Source organism: Crotalus tigris, unplaced genomic scaffold (assembly GCF_016545835.1).
Source record: "Crotalus tigris isolate CLP2741 ecotype Arizona unplaced genomic scaffold, ASM1654583v1 scf7180000017731.4096049, whole genome shotgun sequence".
Lineage (NCBI taxonomy): Eukaryota > Metazoa > Chordata > Lepidosauria > Squamata > Viperidae > Crotalus > Crotalus tigris.
This window is the reverse complement of record NW_024096599.1, coordinates 1,722,501-1,750,493: the sequence shown is the minus strand read 5'-3', so window position 1 is coordinate 1,750,493 and position 27,993 is coordinate 1,722,501. Positions and strand designations below refer to the sequence as shown.

General features: G+C 34.8%; 1 protein-coding gene and 1 long non-coding RNA gene across 5 annotated transcripts in view; one reads left to right on the top strand and one right to left on the bottom strand.

The window, feature by feature from the left end:
- The window catches only part of MTCL1 (microtubule crosslinking factor 1), a 96,508-nt gene that overhangs the window by 27,051 nt on the left and 41,464 nt on the right, over nt 1-27,993 (bottom strand). For 3 of the 4 annotated variants that reach the window (XM_039339200.1, XM_039339201.1, XM_039339203.1), the window contains exons 4-7: nt 23,022-23,081; nt 9,089-10,414; nt 8,099-8,254; nt 1,034-1,126 (exon numbers count right to left, since the gene is read on the bottom strand). In XM_039339200.1, coding sequence (XP_039195134.1) covers nt 1,034-1,126; nt 8,099-8,254; nt 9,089-10,414; nt 23,022-23,081 — 1,635 coding nt within the window. The remainder of the gene's footprint in view (nt 1-1,033; nt 1,127-8,098; nt 8,255-9,088; nt 10,415-23,021; nt 23,082-27,993) is intronic. The other variant, XM_039339202.1, reaches the window with a different exon arrangement.
- The window catches only part of LOC120306267, a 72,856-nt gene that overhangs the window by 30,875 nt on the left and 13,988 nt on the right, over nt 1-27,993 (top strand). The gene's annotated exons all lie outside the window — the stretch shown is intronic.

Sequence of the window (27,993 nt, the reverse complement as noted above, 5' to 3'; positions counted from 1 at the left end):
ATGTGTTGCTGACATGATCCTGGACTTGATATTACTATATGGGGGACTACAACTCCTAACTTCATTTTCAACTAATAATTAGAAAAAACAATAGGGTTTATGGATTCTAAATTATTTATTTTCCCTATGGATGAGGACTTTTTTTTTTTGAGGAGTACAGTTCTATTTTTATGTCTTAAGAAAGAGAGATTCTTGTTGACAGGGCCTTAGTAATGAATCGTCCTTGAACATTTTGGTAGAACAAACTATCCATAAAATATGTCTATGATTATGAACCATCCAGGCATAGAATATGAAGAATTTCTCTCAACTCAAATGTTCAGAGATCCAGTAAATGGTTTTTTTACCTCCTTTAAGATGTCAATGTTGAGTTTTTAAATGAAGAAACATACTATACATACATACATATACACATAGACAAATACATACACATACTGTATAGTCAATTAACTGTTCCTACTAAAGGTTTACAGTTCTGTAATCCATCAGTCAACTGATGCTATTTCTAAAAAAACAAATATGCAATCATATTTATAATTTCATATCTGCTTTATCTATAATAAATCATATTAGTAAAATAATTTAAAAAGATAGCAATTTCTAGATTCTCTATGCAAAATTCTTTTATAAAAATTATTAGAAAAATAATTTCCACATGCTAATTATTTTTAGTAAATTCCAATTACAGTTTTATAATAGCAGCTTACAATATATAGAACTGGATGTACAAAAAAAATCAAAGTAAGAATGACAAAACTTTATACCATGTTATATTCCTATAACCAATAACATTCCTGTAATCTTGTAATCCATTTTCCAAATAATGACTGGCGGCTAGAATTTGATTTATATTTATACATGAAAATTATATAGATAAAAAAAATGAATTGTCCCTTAAAGCTGTTTCAATAATTCTTAACTATCTATAACCGAACATATATAACATTTGAACTCTTTTTCCCAAACATATGGTGCTTCTAATAGTAATCAAAGCAGATGAAATTTTCTTCCAGTATCTATTTAATGTATTTACCTGAATTATCCTTTCTGAAAAAGTTTCTTGCTCTTCTTGTCGAAGTTTCATCTCCTGTTCTAGCTGAGCCTGAAGCTCCTGTATTGATACATTCTGTACAGGTAAAATATGGCAGTCGCTGAGTTGATTAGGAGTATAACAGTTCTTACAAAGATAACAAAACTTTAGGATATATACTTAAAACTATACAATCAAGATAGTATTCAAACACATGCTCCGTTCATAATTAGTGAAAAACCTGCACAAAAATTTTCTCTTGCTGAATCTGTTGATGCATACTTTGATTCAATATATTTTAGATCCATATAAGGATCTGCTTTAGCTGTGGTATGGTTATCTGTGCAGATATACATATGGGTTTTTGAACTGCACAGAAGCACTTTCAGAAAGTTATCATATCTGAAACTTTGGATTTAAAATTTATTTTGATTTCCAGTCTCATTAACACAACACTCCTGGAATCAGAGTACCTACTGAAGTAAGTACCTGAAAATTAAAATGTTGATGAATGATGAATTTTATTTATTAAATTTATTTATTTTTTGTCCTGGAAGAAGAGCTGATATCTCACTGAGCTGGTGACTGGCAATATGAATATGCAATACGCTTTGTGCTTGCTGATTTTCTGCATCTATTTCTGACTCTGAATGGAAGTCTTTGTCCCTCAGAAGACAGATCAGCTGAGCTGTATATGATGACCCTATCAGTTATGCTGTAGGATTTTGAAATGAAACTGAAATGTCATCTGCTGTACAACATGTCTGTTTGGTATGGAAAATGCAGATATTTGTTGACTTGTAGTAAGCATGGCACCATGGTAGATCACACTGAAGGTTCAATATTAGGTAGCTTGGATATCATATATATGTATTTCAATCTGTTATAATACAGCAATATTTGTAAAAACAGAATTTTTTTCATCATATTATATGTAGGGATTGCAATAATGATCTCAAGGATCATTGGTCAAAGAATAATGATCTGACATCCATAATGGGGATCTAGAGAATTTGGAATGAATCTTTTTTTTTTTTAATAAATCAGTCCTGGTATTTTTAACCTGGTATCTTATTAAATAGCCAGTAATTTGCTGAAGGAAAGCCATTGGGTGAATCATCTAGCGATGATATAGCTCTGAGAATGAATGTCCACTGTTAAGAGTAATTTCATAATTGTCAAATTATGCAGTAGTATCTTGGACACCCCGGATCATAGCATTATACCAACTCAAAATAGGAAATAAAAGGAAAACAGAAGAAATAGTATATCAGCTAAATCAGTTTGAAAGATTCCAGATATGGTGCTTGCTTTCTTAGCTGAAGAAACGAAAAAGATGATGAGCTAAAAAATCTAGTGTATTCTTTACCAAACTAGTCACATACTCCTATATTGTCACATTTCTCCAGTTGTACCATCAACATTTGTAGTCTTATCATTTTCCATCATTCTCACCACATTAAAACTTTCTCAGACATAAATATTTGCAGCATTTGCAGGTTTTTTTTTTTCAAAAATGTTTTTACACCATGCTTTTTACAATTTCCCACTGAAATTCAACAGCATACTTTGTAGGTTTGAGGCAATGTTTCTCAACCTTGGCCATTTTAAGAAATGTGGACTTTTCTAGAATGGCCAAAGTTAAGAAATATTGCTCTGGGGAATGCAAAAGCAGGTCTGAGTACTATATATCTACTCTAAGTAAAAGGAAAAAAAATACAGCTAGTGATGTGTTCTCTGTTGAAATATTAAGACATATTCTATAGAGTACATGGAAGATACAGCAGTCCCCAAAAGGGAACAGAGACAAATGCTTATTTTAAAAGAAATAAAAAAGCAAAGCCAATGCCTACTATAGAAGAATTAATTTGATTAGAAATAAATAGATGAAAAAAGTCTTACATGGCAGTATATAAGTTAATTCATAAATTAAAATGTTTTGCAGCATTGTGCTCTTTTTGCTCTCTGTCATTTTTAATTCCTTAATCTTAAAGCAGAAAAGATTAGACAGAGTCAGGCAGCCAAAGTTTCTGAATTTCAGAAGCTAATGCTAAAACAAAATTAAAGAGGGAAGTACATTAAACAATAGTCACATTTTTAAATCTGATTATTTATTTTTCTGGCATTTTGCCAATGGGCTTGAATAGCAAAGGGTTCTGTATTAGAAACTATCTATTTTTTTAGGCAGAGGAGTCTGGTTTATGTTTCAACAATTGTTAATTAATTGGAACTTTTTAGATAAAGATGTTATCTGGCCTTTGCTGAACTGCACAGCATAACTGAACCTTGCTCTTTCTCTTGAAAGGTTATAGTTAATTTTATTATGCTGAAATATGAACAAACTGCATGCGCATTGACCTCTTTATAAAAAAGCATTTATAATTATACCTGTAGTGTGATCCTGCACATGTTTAAGTCAGAAATGTGTTCCATTGTGTTTGATGAGTTTATCACCAAGAAACTGTGGTGGATTGTTGTTATAATCACTGGAATTATATGGTTGAATGTCACCAAAATTATAATTGTCTGTGGTAATAAAATTGTAGTTTTTCCAAAGACATTCTTATCATCACCTTAATCCTGTCCATCTGCTTTATGCATTATCTCCTTCTTCAACTTCCCTCAACCTTATCATGAGTAGTTTCTTCCTGCTTTAATTTTTTTGCATCAGATACACAAAATTTGTGTTTCTTCTTGCTAATCATTATCTGAATGAAATATTTTTTATAGGTCAAAGACTGACTGATTCTTCTTGAAACTTCTTCAGATTTATAACCTGATCCTCTCTTCCGCTTTTCTTTTATATCCAGTTTTGCAGCATTGTATTGCAATTGAAAAAAACTGTTGCTTGATCATTTGTTGCCACAGCAACATCCTTATACTTTATGATCTAAGTTTGTCATTACCTTCTCCAGAATTAACCTCTGTCCCAGCATACTGTCCATGTTCTTGATCTTAAGAAAATAAAACTTCACTTCTTGTATTTTCTTCCATTATCATTAACTATACATTTATTTATTTATTTTTGTAAAATGTTAGGTAAAACTTTATGTGAACAATTACTGCAATGTTTTAATAATGTCCATATCTTTTCATTGCTATTCTTAGTATGAGAATGTACACTAATCTTTTCCAATCTCCAGACAAGAATCTTTATTCTGTATTTGTTGTCATAAAGCAATGGTCACAGAAATTAAAAAAAATATAGACTTCCAAGAACACTAAGGCTGTGGTTAAGTAGATTTACTGAAACAAAGTATATCTAATGCAAATCCTACTTGGAGGGAAAGTGAGATTCAAATTCTTATGCCTCTGTTTCCTGATGCATTATGGTATGTAACAAACAGGCTAAAAGCCACTCTCAGGAGGAAAGAATAGTTTCCATCTCTCTCTTGTTTGATAATAGGTTGGTTTGATTTGTTTGCTTGTAACTATTTAAGAATTTTCTGTCACAACATATCTCATAAAGATTATTTATTTGCTCAAAATCTCTATTGAGGCTGAAGAGCTCCTTTCCCTTTTCTCCTCTGGAAGGAAAACAATTTCTACTCTAACCATCCTTTTCTCCTGTTCAAAATGCCCAGAGAGGGTAGGGGGACAAATCTCCATCTGTTCCAGAGAGATGTATATTGGGGGAAGTTCTGACTTTGTAATCAGTAATACACCTGAAATTAGTATTATCCACCAGCAGGATCAGAAACTATAGGGAAAGGAAATTTCTGGCACAATTTAGTCATTGTGGTCCATAAGTATTCTGTGAATGCTGATTTATATTTAAGCAATAAATCCATTGTTTTCCTATTGTCCAACTTGGTTCCCACTACATCAGGGGGATAGGTGCTTTGGGAAAATTGGAAGGCATATTAGAAGTCCCAGGCTTCTGTGTGTATTGCAAACAGAATTGGCAAAGATGACTATGTCTGGTTATTGCTTTCAATGAATCCAAATATTCCAATCTATACTTTCTACTTTAGCTTATCTGGTCTAAGGCTATTTGCTTCTGACAGTGTGAGAATTTACTCTCTCAGCTGTTAGCACTTTAATTGCTTGTTTTCTTGCAGCTTTAAATAGTTCAGTGGGCATCTCATCTGATCCTGGTGCTTTCTTATTTGACAGCTGGTCCATTGCCTGTCATATCACGTTTTGTAGGAAAGAAGGTTAATTCACACATTATGTCTGAACAAATTGTTCTATGATTCCATAACCTAATTTGTAAAGAGCTTCAATATAGCCTCTCCATCTTCCTTTAATTTCATTTACTTCCATGATACTAGATCTTTCTTGTGATTTCCCCCCCCCATGAATACTGTACTTTGATCTTAACTTTTTTTCTTTAATCTCTTCTGTTTGTTGAAAGTCTTTATTTACTTATTTGCTTTTTGCTTGATGTGATATAGATGTGTTCAATTGTCATGCATAATTTTATGTCTTACTTTGGCTCTTAATTTGTTTTGAAAATCAGCTGAAACTTTTATTTGGAATTTTGAGAATACTTTTTTCATTTAGTTTTCATGATGTCTCTTATTCTTATATAATTGCTTAATTTCTTTTCTGCATGGCATACTGAATCTGTTTCTTTCACTGATGTTATATTCTGAGTGATTTTTCTCAAGTCAAATCTTGATGGCATCCTTACTCTCTATAATCCACCTGTATGACATCTGTATATATGATCTGTTTTATAATCTGTATTTCAGAATGCTATGGCTCACTGGGATTGCAATTCTCTATGTTCTCTTTCCTATTATGTATTAAATTTTATTTTAATGTTGTATATCCCATAATGCCCATGTGTAAAGTATACATATATATGGCTTGAAGTTGATTCTCTCAATAAATAATTATCTTTGCAAAACTCTGCTAATCTTCTCCATTATTACATTTTACCTAATCCAGTTCTCCTCTAATTCCAGATTTCTCAATTTCTCCAATGTTTACATTCCAGTCACCAATTTGTAGTACTGTGCTTTTTCCTAATACTGCATTTAGCCCTTCTCAGTTTTGAGTTTAGTAATTTTTTAGTGTTTTTCACCCACTGCCCCCTTGAGAAGTGTACATTCTTGTACAACATTAATGTTGAATGACACTTTTTATGTTATAACTAAACACATACTTGCAATATCCTTTTGAAATATCATTACCATTTTTTTGGCTGGCTTCATGCCCTGATACATATTATATTAACTGACTTAAAGAGGCCCTGTTCATTTATTTCAAAAAATATTTTCATTTCACAAAAGTTGTTTTTCTTTGTTTATTCTTCTCACATTCCAGTTACATCTCTCCTTGTAAAATGAGAAATTCCTCTTTCATTACTGACCAGATTTCTTTGCAGGTTTGATCTGACTACATTATCATCACCAGTTCTATTTTGAAAATGAATGTTTTTCTACTTGGAATCTCTTCACCTACCATATAAACTTGTCTCAATGTTCCAGCCATGTCCATAGAGTTTTCTTGGAACTATGCAGGAATCATTTGCCACTGTCTTCCTTTGAGTTTAATTTTAAAATTATTTCTTGTAGTAGCATTATGTTCCCTCACCTCTGCAAGCTTTTCCTGTCCTCTTCCTTATTGTGAATTGCTGTTAACGTTACACCACTCACTCCCTTCTGCATTACTATCAGGATCAATAAAGCTATTGATGTCATTCCACCATAACAGGTCAGTAATCCTTTCCTGCATTTGAGCAAGTGTTTTGAATAAACTGATTATCTTTTTTGAAAACATATAAAATTATTGATTTTGGAACAGTGTACATTTTTTCTCCGTGAAGAGGGAATCTAGTACCAAGTTGGCAATCATGGACCTTTGAAAAATTTTAAGAGATTAAAATTTTTTAACAACATAGCCCATTTAATTTATTAACATACTTCTAAAGTATATATCAAGGTTCTTTCTGTCTTTCTTGAAGATATATCTTTTTCATTCTTTTTGAGCATAGCTAAATCACAATTAAATCAATCAATCCAAGACTTGCAAATCAGAATGCTACATGTTTCACTCCCTGCACCTCTAATCTACTCATCTTCAATCTAAAAGGTGAATTTATAGTACACTTAATGGCTAGTGAATCAAATGTTGAATTCAGAAATTTGTCTTCCTTCAAATAGACTTTTTATTTAAAATGCTGTTTCAAAATTTAAGAAATTAAACATATATTAATTCCTTATTAAAACGATTGGAGTATTGAAAATGTATTTTAGGAAAGACCTGAATTAATGAAATCATTGCTTTCCAGTCAATCTTTTCTAGTTATTCATTGTTGGATTTTGAGGTAAAGATATACAACCACTTAAATCCAGATTATAGGACTGTACAATTGACAAAATGAGATAAGTGCTATTCCACAATCAAATCTGGCTAGTTCTAGGTCACATTATCAACCAGACATTCAAGTAAGCGGTTTCTTCTAATTCTTATGGCAATTCTCAATATATGACTAAAATAACACCTAACAGGAGGACTTCCATTTTTGCATCGTAGTGATGTCGCTGAGGAATTGTGGAGCTCCGCACCCCATAGCTGAATTTGCCCTGCCAGGGGACCCTAAATGGATCTAAAGTCGCCCCGGAGAGGCAAAAAAGGAGCCCCCCCCATTGATCATGGGAAGATGGCAGTCAAATTCAAACTGTTAGCCACCTATAAAGCTCTACATGGCATAAGGCCAAGTTAAGTTTTCCCTATCTCATCAGCATATCTCATCTCAATCAATCAAGCAGGAAAATTTCAACTGGCAGTGTCTAGCAAGAGAGCCTTCTCTGCTGCTGCCCCCTTGTTGTAGAACATCCTGTCCCCCAAAAATCATGAATGCAAGGACTGGTCATACAGTTATTTTTCTATTACCATTAGCAAATGATTGCTAAATGAGTCAATTGCTAAATGAGGGCTATCTGTATTGGCTGTCATGAGAAAAATGCTAAAAATTGTCAGATTTCCATTTCACTGAATATTAGGTGGAGTTAAATACAAATTGTAGGGCTTAAAGGAGTTATTCCCTCTATTTTGCCCTGGCTTCTATGACAATTACTGTTCCCTTTCAAGGAATTTTTATTCAGCTGTGCTAACCTCTAGACTGAAACAATTCTTGTTTTCTGGCCTGTAGAATTTAAGGTCTCCATCAGTTCTGCCATGTGGTTCTGTGGTGCCTTGTTGTTGATGAATCTCTTTCTCATCTCCATGGTCTGGGCTGTGCTGCCATTCCAACTGATCCTTTTGTTTGGACTGTTAGGTGCATGGGTGGGGATTATAACATAAAAAAATCAGGACAGGAGGAGATTAAAAAAAAAACAAAAATGGCTAAGGTAGGCAATTGAACAAACTACAAGAGAAAAAAAAGCGTGAACAGAAAAATCAACTTAAATGCAGTGTCATAAGCAAGTGACGAGAACAGAATTAAAATAAGGATGAACAAAATAATGGGCTGAAACATCTGAAAAGCAAAAAAGAGAGAGGGGAAAGAATGCAAATACTGGTTATGAGGCGCATGCAATGGGGATGCATGAGTCAAACCAACAGCAAGCTTATAAATTATGGAGTATATGGGGATACAAGGCTCTTCCAGCCTTATTTGTGCCGTGCAGAAAAAACCCTACTCAGTATGGCAGCTGTGACAGTATGAATACAGGGAAATGCATTATGAAAGGCAGTCATTTACTGGCTTCAGGGCCTTTTTATTTGCCCCTTCCTTATGTAAAAGAACTAATATCTGGCATTTCATTTTGGATTTTTATTTTGACAAGACCTTTTGAAATACATTTCATATTAAAAGTGTAAGAGAAAGTATGTTTTGTTAAATATCAACAAAACAGTAATTAATGAAATGCAGCATCCAATATAATAAACAACAAAAAATTCAGAAGCTGTTTGTTTCTATTAGCCTTTTTGTCATGAGGAACAGCCTCTGTATGAAAATAGCAGATAGTTAAAAAAAAAGAATTTATAAATATTTTACAAATTAATTTCAAAATCATAACAAAACAAAGATACGTAAAATTAGCACCAAAATGCAACAAGAAAGACTAACAAAACCGTAAAAGAAGCAAGAAGTCCACTTACCTGGAAATCTATAATTAATTCCTTTCCTTGGTTTCCAATGGGTGAATCTCGAGAGATGGATGTCATTGTGGACAGAAAACTAGAGGACTCTGTAAGGTGAGGAAGAGGGGAAAGATCTTCCAGTTGTTCTTTGAAGTGAGCCCCAATGTTATCAACCTTCTCCAAAAAAGTTTGCAGTTCTTTCTGAAAATGTTTCATCCTTAAATTAATAGAGCTTAAAGGTTCTGGTTCATTCTTGTTCCCCTTTTTTCCCTCATCTTTTTTAAAAATTTGCTCAGAGGCAGCACTGCTATTTATGTGGACTTTTGTTTCATATATTAAATTGTCTGTATCAATGATAAGGCGTTCCATAGCTCTTTCAAGCCTTTCAGCCTCATATTTGATATTGATAAATGATTCTGAGTTCTCTTTGGCCCGTGTTAAATCAATGGAACACAAGTTACTAACTTCTGAGTGTTTCCCACTCCCAAAACCTGATGTCTTTTCATATAAATCTTCAGAATCACTTTCACCCCCAATGGGTCCTTCTCTCCTTGGTTGAGGTAGATGACTTTCTTCACTGTCACACTCCTTCTTCCCTGTTTCACTCTCAGCATCACTATCCCTGGGACTGCATGTTCGCAATCCTAGGTGAGAGGCAAGATCATAGCGCTGCACATTAGATAATAGTACACGATTTTCATACTGGAGTTTCATCACTTTTCCACTCAGTTCATTGATTTGCATCCGGGCTGACTTCAGTTCTTCTTGTAAGGATCCACTGCATTTAGATGCATTTTCATGAAACCAATCAGATTCTTGTCCAGGGTCAAACTTGAATTTATTTAATTCATTTGTTAGTTGCTTATTGTGATCTTCAATTTCAGAGATAGATCTCCTAAGAAGTTCTGCTTCTTCTTCTACAAATTGCAAATGATGACGCAACTCTGCAGCTGATTCCACAGGGTCACCATAAGGTGAGGTAGGAATGCTTGAAACACGTTCCTGGTTAAGACATACTCTTTCATACTGGCATCTCATGTCCTCCATCTCAGCCTTAATTCCTCTATTTTCCACCTCTAATTCTACTAACTTTCTGCCCAATATGTTAGCTTCTTCTTCCACTAATTTTAAACGAAGCTTCAGTTCAGCTTCTCTTGTGCTGGGTGGTCCTCCAGCCTCTCCGATGGGGAGAGGACTTTCCAGATCCCCATAGATGGATTTGTACTTTTGAAGCTCTTGTTCCAATTCGTCTTTCTCTCTGCTTAACTTGGCCATCTTCTTACGCATCAGTACTGCTTCCTCTTTGGCAAACTGAAGCTGGCACTTCAAATCAGCACTGTCTTCCTGCCAATAAAAGCGACAAATATGAAGACAAAAGGAAGAAAAAGACAAACATGTTCTGGTCATAACTCTGCAAAACAACTTTTTCTAACCTGGTAGCTTCCTGTTATGTTGGATTTCAACTCCACCATGGGTGTACGAGGATATAAAATTAGGAGGAGTGTTTATGTGGGTGCATGTGCACATATGCACTCTACAAATTTCAGTTAAGGAATTGCTAGTTAAAAAAAATACCTTACCATAAATTTCCAGAAACTGATAGTTATAATACAAATGTTGCATACTTTTAAATGAGGAAACAACCAATAATGTATAATGTAAAAATTGAAATTTGTTTTTTTACATTAGATTATTCAAAATATAAACTTTTAGATTTCTTTCCACAAAATAAGTACTTATTCCAGCAAAAACATGTTACAGATTAAATGAAAAATCAAATTATGTCCTTTTTAAAAAACTATGTGGAACTTCATAATTTCCAATAGAACAGAATATATGTAATTCAGAGTTGAACTAAGAGTCTTTGGAGCTCTTTATGCTGTTTATTTGCAGACTTTTCATTACCCAGTTAGGAAACATCAGTGTGAACAAGTGTGAGGCTTAACTTGGTCTAGGATGCCCATAGTTTCCTAGTTGAAACTATGGTTGAGTCTGTCCATGTGTTGTGAAATTAAGGAGTTTTCATCTATCTTCTGAATACTAGTCAGTGTCGTGGATGTGCTCTGCTAGTCTTCTGCCTCCCTGTCCTACATAGTAGTTGTTGCAGCCCTTACACTCTATGTTGTAAATGACTCCTCTTTTTTTCTTCTTGGGTACTGGGTCTTTCAGTTTATTTAAGATGTTTTGGAGATCTGTAGTTGATTACTGTGCTACGATGATGCCATGTGGTTGTAACAGTCTGTATGGTTATTTCTAAGTTTTTGGTACGCCAGTGAAGAAACTATCAAAGAAAAAATGGGCAGGGCAAGCTACTGTATCTAGACAAGGAACAAACCCTATACTCACCCACACTGATAATATTACCTACCTGGGTAATGAAACATATGTACTCAGGCAACTAAGCCCAGAGAGCACCAAGGACTCAACGTTTCATAGTCTATCAGGCATGCTCAGATAACCCATGTCAGATGTTCATTTCTCAAAAAAGGGACAGCCAATTTGCTCCACTCTGATAGATACATTATGAATATAATGCAATATTCATATAGGCACAACAAAGTCAAACTGTTACTTATAGTGCAGGTCAAATATCTTTCTGGAATTGTTAATAATATAAACTACTGTAATATTATATACAGTATCAGTTATCTTCTGGCAGTCTCAACAGATGGCAGCACTTGTTTCATTTTGTCAGGACTGGAAGCTATGTTGGGTTAGACTGGTTAGTACTTGGGATGCCTGATACCAAAGAATTCCAAGACAGTAAGATAGTCTGGGATATTAAAGAAAACACTGAGAAGGTGGCATCTGTGAAATACTTTTAAACTGTTGCCAAGAAAATTGCATGGTAATGTTTCAATTAAAATATTCAATTAAAATATTTTTTAAAGTTTATTTTAAATCCAGCCCCAAAGTGAAAAAAAAACCCTTCTTCAAGAGGCTGCATGTTACTCTCATGAAAAAAATGTGGGTATTAAATGGAAATAAAAACCAAGGCAACATTTAAAAGTGTTACATATAATCTGAATACCCACTCATTTCTGTTATTTATTTGAATTTACTGAATTTTTTGTCAAGAAAGTAGTTTCAGAAAGGTGAAAAAAGCAGTTTCTTGAAAGAGGAAAATTCATCAACAACTGATGAGTAGCCTACTAAAAAGAATACTTTGGAGACACCATTTGAGAAATAGTTTTCATGTTTATTAAGAGAACCACTTTGGTGGACTGGACTAGAAACTGAATTTTAATTCTGTCTTGGGCATAAAGCCAACTAGGAGACTTTAGGCCAGTTACTCTCTTTAGTCCCAGGAAGGAAGCAATGGCAAACCACTTCCAAAAAATGTTCTTCCATTGTTTTTTTTTTTTTTTTTTTTTTTAATTGAAAGTTTTATAAATTTTACAAAAAAGGAAAAATAATACAAAACAAGAGGCAACATATACAGAAAAATAAAACTAAACAATACATATATTAAATAAATAAATAAAAAAACCCCATCCCCCAGCCCTCCCCCCCCCCCAAAAAAAAAACCCTCCCTTCCCCCCCCCTGAGCTTCCCAGAGCAGAATATAGGCTTAAAAAATAAAAATAAAAATTAAATTAAAAACTTTATATTTATATATATAAAAAATTATCTATAATATATATGAAAATAAAACTTATGAAAAAACTATATAATATTTTTGTATACCCAATCTAAATTGTATAAATTTTATCCATTTATCCCAAACAGCAAAAAACTTCTCTTGCGTTTGTTGCTTTAAGAAAGCCGAAATCTTTGCCATTTCTGCCAGATAAGCTACTTTAAGAAACCATTCCTGCAATGTAGGCAAAGATTCCTTCTTCCAGTATTGTCCTACTAACAGCCTAGCGGCTGTGATCAAGTTTAACATCAATACAACCTCCTTTGTATCACAATCTGTAACAATACCTAACAAAAATAATTGCGGAGTAAATTTTACCCTCCTTCTAAAAATTCTCTGGATATTCCACCATATTTTAATCCAAAATGCTTTTATCTCTCTGCATGACCACCAAATATGATAATAAGAAGCCTCCTTATAACCACATCTCCAACATTTGGGTTGCACGTCAGGATACATATAAGACATTTTTTGTGGATCAAGGTGCCATCTATAAAACATTTTATAAAAATTCTCCCTTAAGTTCTGTGCTTGAGTAAATTTGACATTTCTCACCCAAATAGTTTCCCAGGTGTCCAATGAAACTGGCTCACCAAAATTCTGCGCCCATCTAATCATACAATCTTTAATTAGTTCCGTTTCTGAGTCCAATTCAACTAAAACCCCATAAATTCTCTTAATGTGGGTTTGTCTTTGATCCTTCAGTTGCTTAATAAGGTTTTCATCTTCTCTAAGAAAACCCACCTTACAATCCATCTTCCATCTATCTAATAATTGCCTATATTGGAACCAAGAATAAGTAAAATTTTCTTGTGCTAACTCTTCCCGTGATTTTAATTGCCAGTTTTGTCCATCCCATTTAAGTAACTGTCTATAAGACACCATATCCATTTTAACCCCTCTTTTTATTCCTTCTATCGCATGCCAAGGTATAGCCCATAATGGTACTTTAAAATCACTTTTATAATATTTTCTCCAAATCCTAAGTAAAGAAATTCTTAAAATATGAGATTTAAAAGCCCAATCTATTTTTTTATTAAATATTAAATAGGCATGCCACCCATAAAGTAAATCCCATCCCTCTAAGTAAAGTATCTCAGAATTTGTCAAATTTACCCAATCACTAATTAATGTTAAAACCACCGCATCATAATATAATTTCAAATTTGGTACCTTAAGTCCACCCCTCTCACGGAAGTCTTGCATAATTTTAAACTTAACCCTTGGTTTTTTCCCTGCCCAAATAAATTTGTTGAGACCCTTCTGCCACTCATTTAAATTAATCTCATTTTTCAAAATTGGTAACATTTGAAACAAAAAAAGAAACTTGGGTAGAATATTCATTTTTATCACTGCAATTCTTCCCATGAGGGATAATTGCAACTTTTCCCAATTCTTCAAGTCCTTCTGTACCCTGACCCACAACCTTTCATAATTATTTTTAAATAATTTTGCATTAGAAACAGACAGCATCACCCCCAAATATTTTACCTTATTAACAATCTCAAAACCCGTCAAGTTGACCAAAATCTGCTTCTCCTGACTCGACATATTTTTAGGTAAAATTTTAGTCTTATTTACGTTAATCTTAAAACCCGAGACCAAACCATAATGATGAATCAACTGTAATAAGTTTACTACAGAATAATCAGGTTGCGACAAAGTAACAACCAAGTCATCCGCAAAAGCTCTCAACTTATATTCTTTTTTATTAACATATATTCCTTTAATTTCCTGAGACTCTCGAATTTTGATCAATAATATTTCCAATGTTAAAACAAACAACAATGGCGATAAAGGACACCCCTGTCTAGTACCTTTCTCTATTGTAAAAACCTCCGACAAACCTCCATTAACAATAAGTTGTGCCGTTTGTTTTTGATATATTACCGTAAGGGCTTGTAATATCTTTTCACCAAAATTCATTTCTTCCATTACTCTTAACATAAAATGCCAATTCAATTGATCAAATGCTTTTTCAGCATCTAAAAATATGAGCCCTGCAGGAACTTGGTTGTTCTTGTCTAAATATTCTAGTAAATTAATAATTTGTCTGACATTATTTTTCATATACCTTCCTGTTATAAATCCTGATTGATCTTTATGCACAAGATGATGCACCACCCTCATAAGCCTATTTACCAAAATTTTTACAAATATCTTATAATCCACATTTAAAAGAGATATAGGCCTGTAATTTTTTGGTAGGGTAAGATCTTGATCCTCCTTTGGAATCAATGATATAAAAGCACTACGCCATGAAGGAGGAATCTCTAAACCCTGTAAAATACCATTAAAAAGATCATGTAATGGTTGGATCATCTCCTCTATTAGAACTTTGTAATAAACAGCTGTTAACCCATCCGTACCCGGTGCTTTCCCTAATTTCAATTGTTGAATTGCTGAGGTAATTTCCTCCTTAGTAATTAAACCATTAATTTCATATTTCTGATCCTCAGTCAGTTTAGGAAAACTTGCCTCAGCTAAATATTTATTTATATCTAGCATTTGTATATTAGTAGATTTATATAGGTTTTGATAATAATCCAAAAAAGATTTTTTAATCAATTCCTTCTGAGAAACTAATTTACCCTTATAGTTTATTTTCTCTATTATTCTTTGTCTCTGTTTCTTTCTTAATTGATAAGCCAACCATCTCCCAGGCTTATTGGCATTACAAAATGTATTTTGTTTCATAAATAATAAGTTGGTTGCAGCTTGATCTGCTATCAACATATTAAATTGTGACCTTAATAACTTTACAGATTCTTTAATACTCTCATCAGAAGGATTTAAAATCAAAGCCCTTTCTTTTAATTTAATTTCATCTTCAAGTTCTCTACGTTTCTGAATCTGATTTCGCTTATAAAAATTATTCATTTTTATCAAAACACCGCGCATAAATGCTTTACCTGCATCCCATACCATTGACATTGAAGTCCCCTTATACATATTCAAAGCAAAATAGTCCTTTAAACACTCCTTTAGTTTTTGAACATTCTTTTCTTGTCTAAACAAATTTTCATTAACTCTCCAGGATCTTCTTTCCTCTTTCTCTTGAATCAGCTCCATCCAAACTGGACTATGATCCGTCAGTGATCTAGGAAAAATCTTTACATTCTTTACTTTATTATACAAGTCCGTGGTAATCAAGAAAAAGTCAATTCTTGAAAAAGATTGGTGTCTATCAGAAAAAAAAGTAAAATCTCTCTCCTCTTGATTACGTTCCCGCCAATAATCCCTTAATTCCCAGTCTTCTTTCATGTCAAAAAAGGCTTTAGGTAGCCTTGCTTGTTTAAGAAAAGGAGAGGAACCTTTCTTATCCCTTAGTGTATCTAAACAATTATTCCATTGTTTTGATACACACATGATTTGTAACTTTATATCCCAGAATTCTAAGGAAATTGAATTAATGAGACTCATGTTATTCTAAACAAAATCTGTTTTAATACTTATGCATTTTTATTGGACTGAGTTTTTATTATATTGCTTACAAAAAGGAAGGTTGGGACCAACCTCACATCAGGGGAAAGGTGTTCCAGAGGGCAGGAGGAGCAGCAGAGAAGGCCCTCCTCCTGGACCCCGCCAGCCAGAATGCTTGGGCTGACAGGACACACAGCAGGCCTCTGCCTGCTATCACCTATCATACTATAATATGCAATGTTTCAATATATGTACATATGGAGTGGGATAATCATGATTTCATGAGATTGAGTGGTTTGACTCCCCCAACAGACATCACTGAGTTTAGATAAATATCATTCCAAATCCAATTCCAAGATTATATTTTTACAGCACATACAATTATATTGATCTATTTAGAAAAATGTTTGTTTGGATTCAATAAGATTTATTCTCATATAAATAACCATGTACAAGACTGCAGTCTAAAAACAATTTCTGGCATTTCTTAATTTGTACTTGTTTATCAATACCTGACAGAGAGGCAAAGAGCGAAATCACAACCAACATTTGTAAATAGATTTGAAACAAATTCCACAGCAAACATTTTAATTACAACAAATATGACTGCTATTGATAGTTTACATTAAATCTAGGTAAGTTTAATTTCCCATCTTTAATGCCCCTAGCCTTCTGTATTGTGTGGATATACAAATAAACATTACATAAGTATACAGTAATTGCCAAACAGCATGCTAAATAAGTTTGCATGGTAGGGAGAAAGTCTCTTAAATGTTATGCAGCGTGACAATATCAAACTTATATTGTAAAAGATGCAAATAAAAGCCCCATGCACTGGAATTCAGGTGAGATTGTTATTAGATAAACCCATAATATGAAAATGACCCAAACAATAAGGGTGTTCCATTTTTTCAAATTTGTCTATCCCATTGTGAAACTCATAATAACAGAATCAGGTTTCTTTTAAATCTTTCCTATACAGGTAGTTGTTGACTTACAACAATTTGTTTAGTGACCATTCAAAGTTACAAAGGCACTTTAAAAAGTGACTTATGACTGTTTTTTTACACTTACCTTTGCAGCATCCCCACAGCTACTTGATTAAAGTTTGGTACCTCGGCAACTGACTCATATTTATGACCGTTGCCATGACCCGGTGCCATGTGTGATCACCTTTTGCAACCTTCTAATAAGCAAAATCAATGGGGAAGCCTGATTCATTTAACAACTGTGTTACTAACTTTAACAACTACAGTGATTCACTTAACAACTGTGGCAAGAAAAGTCATAAACTGAGGCAAAACTCACTTAACAACTGTCTTGCTTAGCAACAGAAATTTTGGGCTCAGTTATGGTTGTAAGTCGAGGACTACCTGTAATCTTGTTTTCTGTTATTTTATTTTCCTGTCAGAATTATGTAAGCTTAAATTTTAAGATGAACCACCTTAAATATGAGACAGAAAAAAGTTATATTCCTAATGAATCTAACATGATCCTCCAATTTCAAGGGTAAATTATCTGAGAAAAATAGGCTTGGTTTTTATTAGTTCTGTAAATATGAATGAATAATCATCATAATAGAAGGTGGCAGAGCCATTAGCCCCAGGCCCTTATTTATATACTTTGATTGTTTTGTCTGCTCATATAAACTATTATTTTAGCATTTTATATAGTGTATGGGTGTATATGTATAAAATGTATTGAATTATTTCTGCCTTACTATACAGAAGGCTCTCAAAACAGACACCAGTATAGGAAGAGTGCATGTGCATGGACACTGCTTGACTACAAAATAGCTTGAAATATAAATTAGATGCATATATGATGAGAAACACTCAATATGAACAAATTAGGGCTGTGGTACTAAAGCTGTGATGAGGCTGAGGCTTAATCACAATACCATACATAAAATATTTATATATTTTATATATTTGAATAGTCGGGTGACACAAACAAAAAGAAATAATGTTCCATTACCATCTCCCCAATGGTTTTGTCCAGGCGCTTACTGGAATGTCAGCAAAATGGAATGGCAACATAGCTGTTGCCCAAGAAACTGGGCCAGTGCCAACATTCCTACCTTATGCTGAAGAAATAGTTTTCTTTGTGTTCTGACCGCTGCTTGGCATTTTCCAAGAAGTTCCATTCTGCAACTCTGCTGAACAGAAACTTTTTTTTCAATAAAACTAAATGCAGAAAGAGTGCAGTTCTATTTTCTCAGTTCTACATGTTTTTGTAGTAGACCCTGGAGTAATTCAGTATAATTCTGAGTTGTATAGCAAACTTAACACAGTAGGAGTATATTCATGTGCAAAGCACAACACCGATAAGTGTTGCAAACTCTTCTTACGTTTCCATCATTATTGCATCAGTGGATCATAATCCAGCAGACCTCTTTAGGATGACTCATTTTCATTTGAGGACTGAGACTCAGCGAGATTGAAGTGAGAGTTACCAGGCTGAAGTTAAAGTTTTGGGCAACATTTGCCAATAAACTGACTCGTCTTGATTCCTCATGGGCAGAAACTATAGAGTTGGCAGAGGCAGAGTCTTATGATGTGATCTGGAACTCATTCTATCCTGTAAATAAATGTGGTAGCAGGCAGAATGAACTCCTGCACATATGAACTATAACCCATGCTTTTTCAGAATCTGGGGACATGACTGTCTGGATTAGAAAATGTTCAATGCTGTTAGGGGAGGGGATGGTACCACTGACTTTGAAAGAGATGGTAGTATGCGTCTCCTGACGAAGCCATCCTTATATCTGGCTATGTTAGAAACCAGCCTCCACTACTCCTTTTTATGGAAGATATGGAAGATGTTTGGATTTATCTGGATTCTTTCCAAATCCTGGAATGAGGCCTAGGTTAGAAATAGAATCACATTGACTGCACTGTTGGATGATTTAACTAGTTATCCCAGCAACATTCAATATTATCAATGTCTGGGCTGCCTGTAAGAGTTAGGAGCTGGAAATACTGTGCACAGAGAGAGGTTCTGCTTTTTCCTGAATGGGTGGTTCCAGTTGGTGATCAGTGGGGGAGAAAGATCTGTTGGAGATTCCAGTGTGGTATGCCACAGAATTCTCCTGTTTCTCTTGCTGTTCAACATCTATGTGATGTTGTTTGGTGAAACCAACTAACAATCCAGGATCATCAATATGCCAATGATATCCAAATAATTTCTTTATTTTTATCTTTAAGCTGCTTTTTCAGAAGGCAACTGTACTGTTTTTATCTTTGAGGAAGAAGATCTTTCGCTTCTCAACCAAGAAACTTCAACGGTTCTGGCACGATGGTGGGGCGATAGAAGGATTAATTCTGACATGAAGAGGGGAGGGGGCTCGAAGGATCATATTTCTTTTTATTCATGTGGTCGTTAATATCTCCTTGAGAGATCTTGAGACTATTAGGGGTTTATCTATGCCCTCAGGGTCACCTGAAGGCATCAGAGTGCAAATGGGGGTGAAATCTTCTTGGAACTGCTGAAAGGACTGTGTTGTAGAAAGGAAGTAGGTGGTGTCTTATCCCACCCCCTCTGTTGAGACAGGGCTGCTCAGTGTTAACATGAATGGCCTCTTTTACCTTTCTTTCAAACCAATGGTCCTCTCTATCCAGAATGTGGACTTTGATGTCTTTAAAAGAGTGAAATATTTAGTTAAGGTGCCTTAAATGCTCCAGTGATTACTCTGGATAAGTTTTACTTCAAGTTTGTAAGTAGACTTATGGCTACTGTTGGACTCCAGAAGTCTTTACCCCATTTTAGCTGATGTGTTAATTATGGCTTTTCCTGGTGAAGGAAGTTCTAAATACAGTAACTCATGAACTTCTTATTTCTGACTTAAACTATTGCAATTACTGCAATGCGTTCTGTGTGGAAGCTGCAAGTGATACAAAATTCATTAACCAATGTTTTAATGGGCAAGAGTTACTGTACATGCATATTGCCTGTGTTATGGTGCTGCACGGTTGCTAATAGACTGCTTGGTACAATTTCAATATTCTGGTTTTGACTTTAAAAGCACACAGGTGCAGAATCATCCACTAAACCAGGCATGTCAAACTGCCGGCCCACAGACCGGATGTGTCATGCCGAAACCGCACCCACCCCATTGCCGGCAAGGGGGGAAAAGTCATGATACGTCATGCAACATCACATGACGTCGCAGGTTTGACATGCCTGCACTAAACTGATCCTACCTATCTGGTATGCTCATATCAGATAGGCATATTTCAAGATTTCTCCTCTCCAAGAGTTCTGAGAAAGTGTATGTTTTTAAGATGGTTTCCATTAGTGATCTCCTGAGCTTTAGGAGAGCCTTGATAACAGAACTGGGATTGGCTGAATTATTGTTTGATATAGATGCATGATTGAATATGTTTAAATTTTATACTGATTTTTTTTACTCTTTATTTGTGATACTAATTGTATACAATGATTCCTTGGGTTCTGTAATAGAAAGAAATACAGTAAACAAATAAACCTCTAAGGGTTTGATCAGATGCTTTTGTTTTAACTGAGAAAAGATAAATACAATTATTACAGGTAATCCTTGAATTACGAGAGTTCACTTAGCTACAGTTCAAAGTTATGACCCCCCCCCTCCCAAAGTACTTATGACCTGGTTCTGAAGTTACATATATCCTAATGTCTGACCGTAGAGATGCTGTAACATGCCCCCTGCTTATTTCCCCCCCCCAATCCTGCCCCCTGGGTCCCCTTAGGCACTGGACCTTGTTTGTCAGCCCACTGGATACCAGGTGTCCTCCCTATCCCATCAGCAATCACTTAGTACTTTCCTTTAGAATATCTCCAGAGCTCAACATATTGGGATAGGAAAGGAGAACAGGCTGAGCCACGTGGCAAAAAAGTGGCCATATTTTTCTTAATAAAAAGCTGTTTTCCTTAGATCCCTGGCACAGTGCCTAGTGGCTGCACTGACCTGGCCCACTACTGGGGCTCAGCCATCTCTGGCGATGGCACTGCTGTTCCGTCTGTTTAGGAACAGTTGCTGGAAATATGCAGAGAGCACACATGGCGCCACCCAGGCCGGGACAAAGCAGAGCCTGCAAGATGCAATAGATCTCATGTTCTTACGTTTCTGTCCTCCATGCAAAAACACTTTTCCAAAGAGGGCAGAAGCATGTGTACGAATGGGCGATCTAAGGAAAACAACTTTCTGTCTGAGAAAAAGATGGATACTTTTCTGGCCCAACTTTTCTCCTTTCCTACCCTGACATCTTGAGCTCTGGAGATCTTCCAAAGGTAAGTGAGTGATTGCTGATGATAATGGAGAGGAGAGGGCCAAGCAGCTGTCAGAACCCTAAAGGGTGGAAAGCGGAGCATGAACTATCTCAGTGAATGGGGGAAGGCTTTGGGTGGCCAGAGGCAGGTGTCTTGTTCCTTCATTAGGCCCCTCCATGGTCTTCCCCACCCCAAGGAATCTCATGTGCACTTAACGACCTGCACATTCGATTAATGAATGCATTGGGGAGAGGAGGGATGGGGCTTGTTCATTTAACATGTTTCAGTTAAAGTTATGACCATAATGGGCAGGTTCCATTACGGTAGTAACTCGAGGACTACCTATATACAAAGGGGAGTCAGAAATCTGTATAAAAGGGGAGAAATTAATTGTTTTTAAATTATTTCTTTTTTCACTCGTTTTTATTTTTCAGGTATCTTAACTTTTATTAAATATTAAATCAATGCAAACACAGTCACAAATAATACATGGAGATCTTAAGTACTTAGTGTCAGACCAAAATTTTTGTCACCTAACTACTATTCTGATATGATATGCAATGATGCTTTTTTTAGTTTAAACTCAATGTTGGATGAAAAGTTAAATAATTTTATGCTTGTATTATTAATATCCTAAAATTATATTGATAGACATTTCTCCCTTTTACTCATTTTCAGTACTTTAAGCTTTCTAAATAATAGAACACTCATAATTTATCATTTTTACACAAGTATTGTTGCATTGAAATCTGCATTGAAATTATATAATGTATCAAGATTTATAAAATTACAATAAGGGGGAAAAACAATTACTACAAAGTAAGAATTCATGCATCCTCTCCCTTATATGGAATGCATTATTTGATCAAATCTCATGAAATCTCATGGTATGTGTATGTGATGGTATGGTAATCCATTTAAAATATTACAGCACTATATATTGGCTGTATATCTTGGCAATATAGTTCAACAATGCTGTTCATATGGAATGCATGAGTAAGAATGTTTCCAGCTGGTAGTGCAAGAAATTGTTTTACTGTTGAGGAATAAAAAACTTTCCAGGAAGCTGCAATGATTTTTTTCTCACCAAGTAGAAATCCAGTCCTTAAGCCCCAGTTTTTTAACAGTATTACTATGAAAACTGAGTGAGGAGGAAAAAAGTTACAATTACTTTACATTTAGTTGAAGAAAGAAAGAATACCAGCTTCAGAAATTTAAAACCTAATTCCAAATGGGTCAGCGTGGATGACCTCAGTTTCCCATCTGAACAAGAGAAACTCATTATCCTGATATCACAAGTATTCTCCTGGGAAAAAATGGCATAAACTCTAAAAGAATGACACAATATGTGTTTTTAATGTGTTAACTATATTTGGTGTTAAGATAATGATTTGCACATAATCTTGATACCAAGGACTAATTTATCTGCTCCAAGTACTCTGACACAAGGTTATTTAATTTTTTTTTCACTTCTATTATTTACAAAATGAATTATTAGATCAAAAATTTTGAGGATTTTTAAAAATAAGCACTTCATATAAAATATTCTATTCTGAAAATGTATTACATGTATTTGATTACTAAAGGTTACTTTAGATAACATTGTTATAGCACTGACATATATATCGTTTGGAATAATACCTGAGCAAATGCCTTCTTTTCTTTATGAATATCTCTGCTTCCTCTTCTCTTCAGGGAGTTCTGAAAGAACAGAGAACGCATAATATACTGATTTTAAAATGCACACAAGAATCCAAAAATAATAATGTTACATTTTTTGACCCTGTCATATCAATAATTGACTGTGTGGCAGTCGTTAACAAGAAAATGTATGCATTTTAGATTTTGACTGAAGTATTAGGTCATAATAACAAAAACAGGTATAATCATTATTCTGCAAGAAATGTAGCCGTCTATATGAAAAACCAAGTATTTCTAGAGATCTTACAGAGAAAATGAATGTACTAGTATCCAACTTTTATAATTCATAATTTATGAATTTATAAGTAATTTATTTTTGTTTTTAAAGAGAAATGAAGGAAACAAGCTGATAATGTAAGTCTTATGAAAGATTCAGGAGTGTCAAAATCCCACATGCCTGGGAATCAACAGGATTTTCTTTAAAACGATGCAGGAGTAGATATTAATTTTTTTTTAAAAAAATTCTGTTCTCTGCCACTGAAGAGAAGGCTGTATCCACTAAGAACAGCAAATGTGCTGATCTTACTTGGCCCACCCACTTCCTTCCTCATGTTATCTAATGCATTCAGTCCAATTCTTTGAGTAGCTGCCACTTACTTATTCTCCATATATATGAAGGTGGATATTCTGCAATTTTTTTCATTGAAACCTAAATATCAAAACAAAGCTGACTGGGAACTTCATTGCTCTCATTGCTTCAATCATACTTCCAATATCTTAGCAGTAAAATTTCCATCATGGAAATTTATATATAATATATAAAAGGGTCCTTCATCCTTGAATAGTTTTGGAATCACTGGACTAGAGGAAAGAAACTGTGCTCATTAGTGTATGTTGTATGTATGGACATTCAACACAGCTAAAAGTTTGCTACTTCCTATTGAATTAGAATTGCCATTTCAATTATTCAGAATGCTGAAGATTACAATCTATCTGCTTTTAACAGCTCTAATCAGTTTTTTATTGGTTATTCACATGACTATGCTATGGGTGCTCAGCAATTAGCTCTTACGTACAATGGTTGTAGCATCTTGTGGTCATGTGATCACGATTCCCAATCTTCCCCACTGACTTCCCACAAACAAAGTCAATGGGAAGCCAGCAGGGAAGGTTGCAAGTTGCTTAGGTAATCTTCCCCACCTACATACCCACCCTGAGCACCACTGTGCTTCACTTACTTGCCTGCTGATGACCCACCTAGAACTTTCATCTTTTTGCTGGCTTCCTTACTGATGTTGAGTGTCAGAAACCAGCAGGAAGTTGTGAGAGGAGATGTTTGCTTAATGACCCACAATCCTCATTTAATGATGCAATGGGGACTACAGGGATTGCCATTGCTAAGCAATGCGGTCATGGGGTTAGATGAGTTCAAAGACCTAATATCTAACTATCAAGAGTTATCAAATCTTTATTTCATTCTCATAATCAACTAGGGTGGAAAAATAATTGTGGTCAAAGAGCCACTCCTTTGTTTCCCTCCTGGGAAAACAGCTTGTTTTGGGTGGGAACTTTATATTTATTAGTAAGACTTCTTTTGAGAGTTTGGAGATTGTTTTCTAAAACTGTATTATACTTATTTCAGAGCTTCCACTGCCGTTTTAACAGTTTTATATTGTTTCCCACCTGAAAGCACCCATGCCAACAGTTCTTAGCAGTCATACCTAGAGGTAACTCTGTGGGCTTGCATATAGTCCTTGGACTTCAACTCTTCATTTTTGTAAATAATGAAATGCCTATGGAAGCCTACATACCTATACAGATTTTTATTAAACTTTCATTTTCCCAGCAAGTGAAATTCAATGGATTCCACATTGAACTGTTTATTTCCAACTCTCAAAGGAATATGCAGACCATCTAAAAATGGAATTATTAGTCTCCTCATATTTGTGATCGGTATAATAGACTAGATTTTTGTGCAGATTTTAATACCAAAAGCAGTAATAAAATATTCATCCATTTTCTTTTGGCCTAAAAGATGGAAAATGCATTAGTATAATAATGATTTCTGATAAAGTCCAGTACGTATCACATAGCACATATCTCTACTTATTCTTGTCCAATGTCTGCACTGTTATTATTAAGCCCACATTAATCCATTGTTGTTAGAGGCCTCTTCACTGAAGGCTAATGGACTTTAATCTACCATGTTGATATAACACAGATTGGTAGATGTATGGTTTTTGATTTGCCAGCTGAGCTGAAAAAAGCACACCCAACTTCTCAGTCTAAAAGAGGACTAGAACTTAGATATCCGTTTGTCATCCTTAATCACCTTAATCACCATGCCATGTTGGCTCAATGTCTGCATTACTAGTCTATAAATGTTATTCTTTTAATAATCTATATAAGCAACTGTTGAACCATTGAAATGAGCACAAGAAACAGAGCTACAGCCAATTTTTTTTTCAAGGACAAAACTATGTCTCAATATTGATATAGATAGGAAATGTGTCATACTGAGTAATGCTCCCTTGTCAGATGCAGCACTTGTTAACATATGACTCCTCTACACAGGGCCTGTTCTTTCAATTCTAATTTTTTTAGGCATTCTTGCTATGGCTTCCTATTTTATGCCTTTGCTTTAACTTCATATATCAAAGGAAAATAACAAAATTTACAGACTATTATGGATCATTAATTAGCTTTCAAAGAATTGTCTGGTTCCAAAATTTGGTGTATGTGCACAATTAAGTTAACCTCCTTGATGCTTCTACTCCTTTGCTATTTGCCAAAGCAGAGCTACAATTTCATTAAAGACAATCATATGAGCCTGTGACCTTCAACTGACCCTTAAAAGCCTTTAAAAAAAAGACCCAACTGCCTACTGACAGTTTGACATTTCTGTTCTAGTCCGATTTCCCCTGCTCATTAATATTCCAGTATATATAGTTTCTTTTATTCAAAGAAAGCAAACACTTCTAGCTGTGCTGGCACATTAAATCCACCAGAAGACAAAACAATATATTGTTAATTCCAAGACAATGTATCATAAAAACAGAAAAGGCAGAGTTCTAAAATAAAAATGAAAGCAAACAGTAGTCTAATTCGTTTTCAAAGTAGCAGTCATATTTAGTGTAAACTTATGATTTAAAGTTTTAGAACTATAGACAATAGTTCAGCTTTTCCAGACCAATATAACCGGTTCTTGCTATGTAATATTAGAAATTCTGAGAGGTGGAATAAACCACTATAATCCTCTTTGCAGAGGACATGTCTCAGATAATCTTTATAATCTACTTTATTCATCTATCCATGTACTGCTTGCAGCAGGAAGAATATTGTTTATTGCAAATGTCCTTCCACTACCTTGCTTGGTTATATTAATTTTGCCTAAATCTCATAGCACAAATGAGCCAGAAATAGTTTCAACATTCTACCAATGAAACTTAAAAATATGTATAAAAATATGAATTTAAATAAAAGTGCAGAGTTCTATCTCTGTTTAGAGATGTAAAATACATTTTTCCTGTAGTTCCCAGTGACATTCCTGGAAATGGAATAGGTGTAATACTAGTAGGGAAGAGGAGGAGGGCTAACTGAAAACACAAAAGAATAAAAAAATCTTGGATTCAAAATTGTAGTATTTTTTTCTCAGATACATGTACTAGTTCAAAGCGAGCTAAAATCTTCAATAGTTGTAATTTTTAAAAAGGGAAAGGAGCTGTAATTTGAATATTTTAAATAGTACAAAATTCTATATTAATCTGATAATGTAAACTAAAATAAATAGATCTTTAATTTTATCAAAGTAAATAAATGATGGTGCTAAGATGGATAGTCAATAATTAATTAATCAAACAAACAAATAAATAAATATCCGACTAGTACTTGTCTAGGTCAACTTCTAATCATTAAACCTGTGAATTAGATTTGATGTAAAGTATATGTGCTATTTTTTTCTGGCACTATTCTGTTTTTTTTTTAATAGTTCTCTGTTGCTCTGTCGATAAATTTAACTGTTTTGGAGCTTTTTATTGTCTAAAGTAGATACCATACCCTGCATAGAGTAAATATTCTGTGAGTTCTAATGACTCGATAATTAATATTACAAGTAGTCCTCAACTTATGACAAATCGCTTAGCAACCATTCAAAGTTATAACAGACACTCCAACAGGTACTTATGATCTAGTCCTGAAGTTACATCCACTGCAGTATCCCTGCAGTTCTTCCTTATGATCGATGGCAGAGGCACTCAAGCACACACATTCCACCTACTTTCCCCCTATCCTGTCCTGCCAGGTTCCTACAGGCACTGGGCCTGCTTTGCCATCCCACTGGGTTCCACAAACTCCTTCCCACCCGCAGTCGCCATTTGCTCATTTATATTTGGAAGATAGCCAGAACTCAGGAACTTGGTGTAAGAAAGGAGGACAGGACACATGGCACAATCAAGGCGAAGTCCTGCCAATTTTCCTTTCATTGCTAGTTTTAGCTCCCCCAATGGTAGCTGCTAAAACTAGCGTTGAAAGGAAAGCCATCAGAACTTCTTTTCCTTGCTAGTACTAGCCTTAGCTCCCCCAGCATTAGTAGGGCTATCGTAGCTAATATTGGGGGAGCTAAGACCAGCAATTAAAGAAAAACTGGCAGGATCTCTCCTGCCGAGCATTAGCCTTAGTTCCCCCAGCACTAGCAGTACTAGTATAGCTAATGTTGGGGGAAATAAGATTAGCAATGAAAGGAAAACCAGCATAAGTTCTTATCCTCCACTGTACCACAAGGCCCAGCAACAGAGTGGCCTATCTTCCTTCCCTGACCTCCTGAGCTCTGAGAATCTTTGAAAGGTAAGTGTGCAATTGTGACAGGGTGGTGTAGGGAGGATGTACCTAAGCTTGTGGGGACCCCAAGGGGCAGGGATCAAAGCATGTGGTATTTCAGAGGATGGGAGCCTTGGGAGGCCCAATGCAGGTGGGC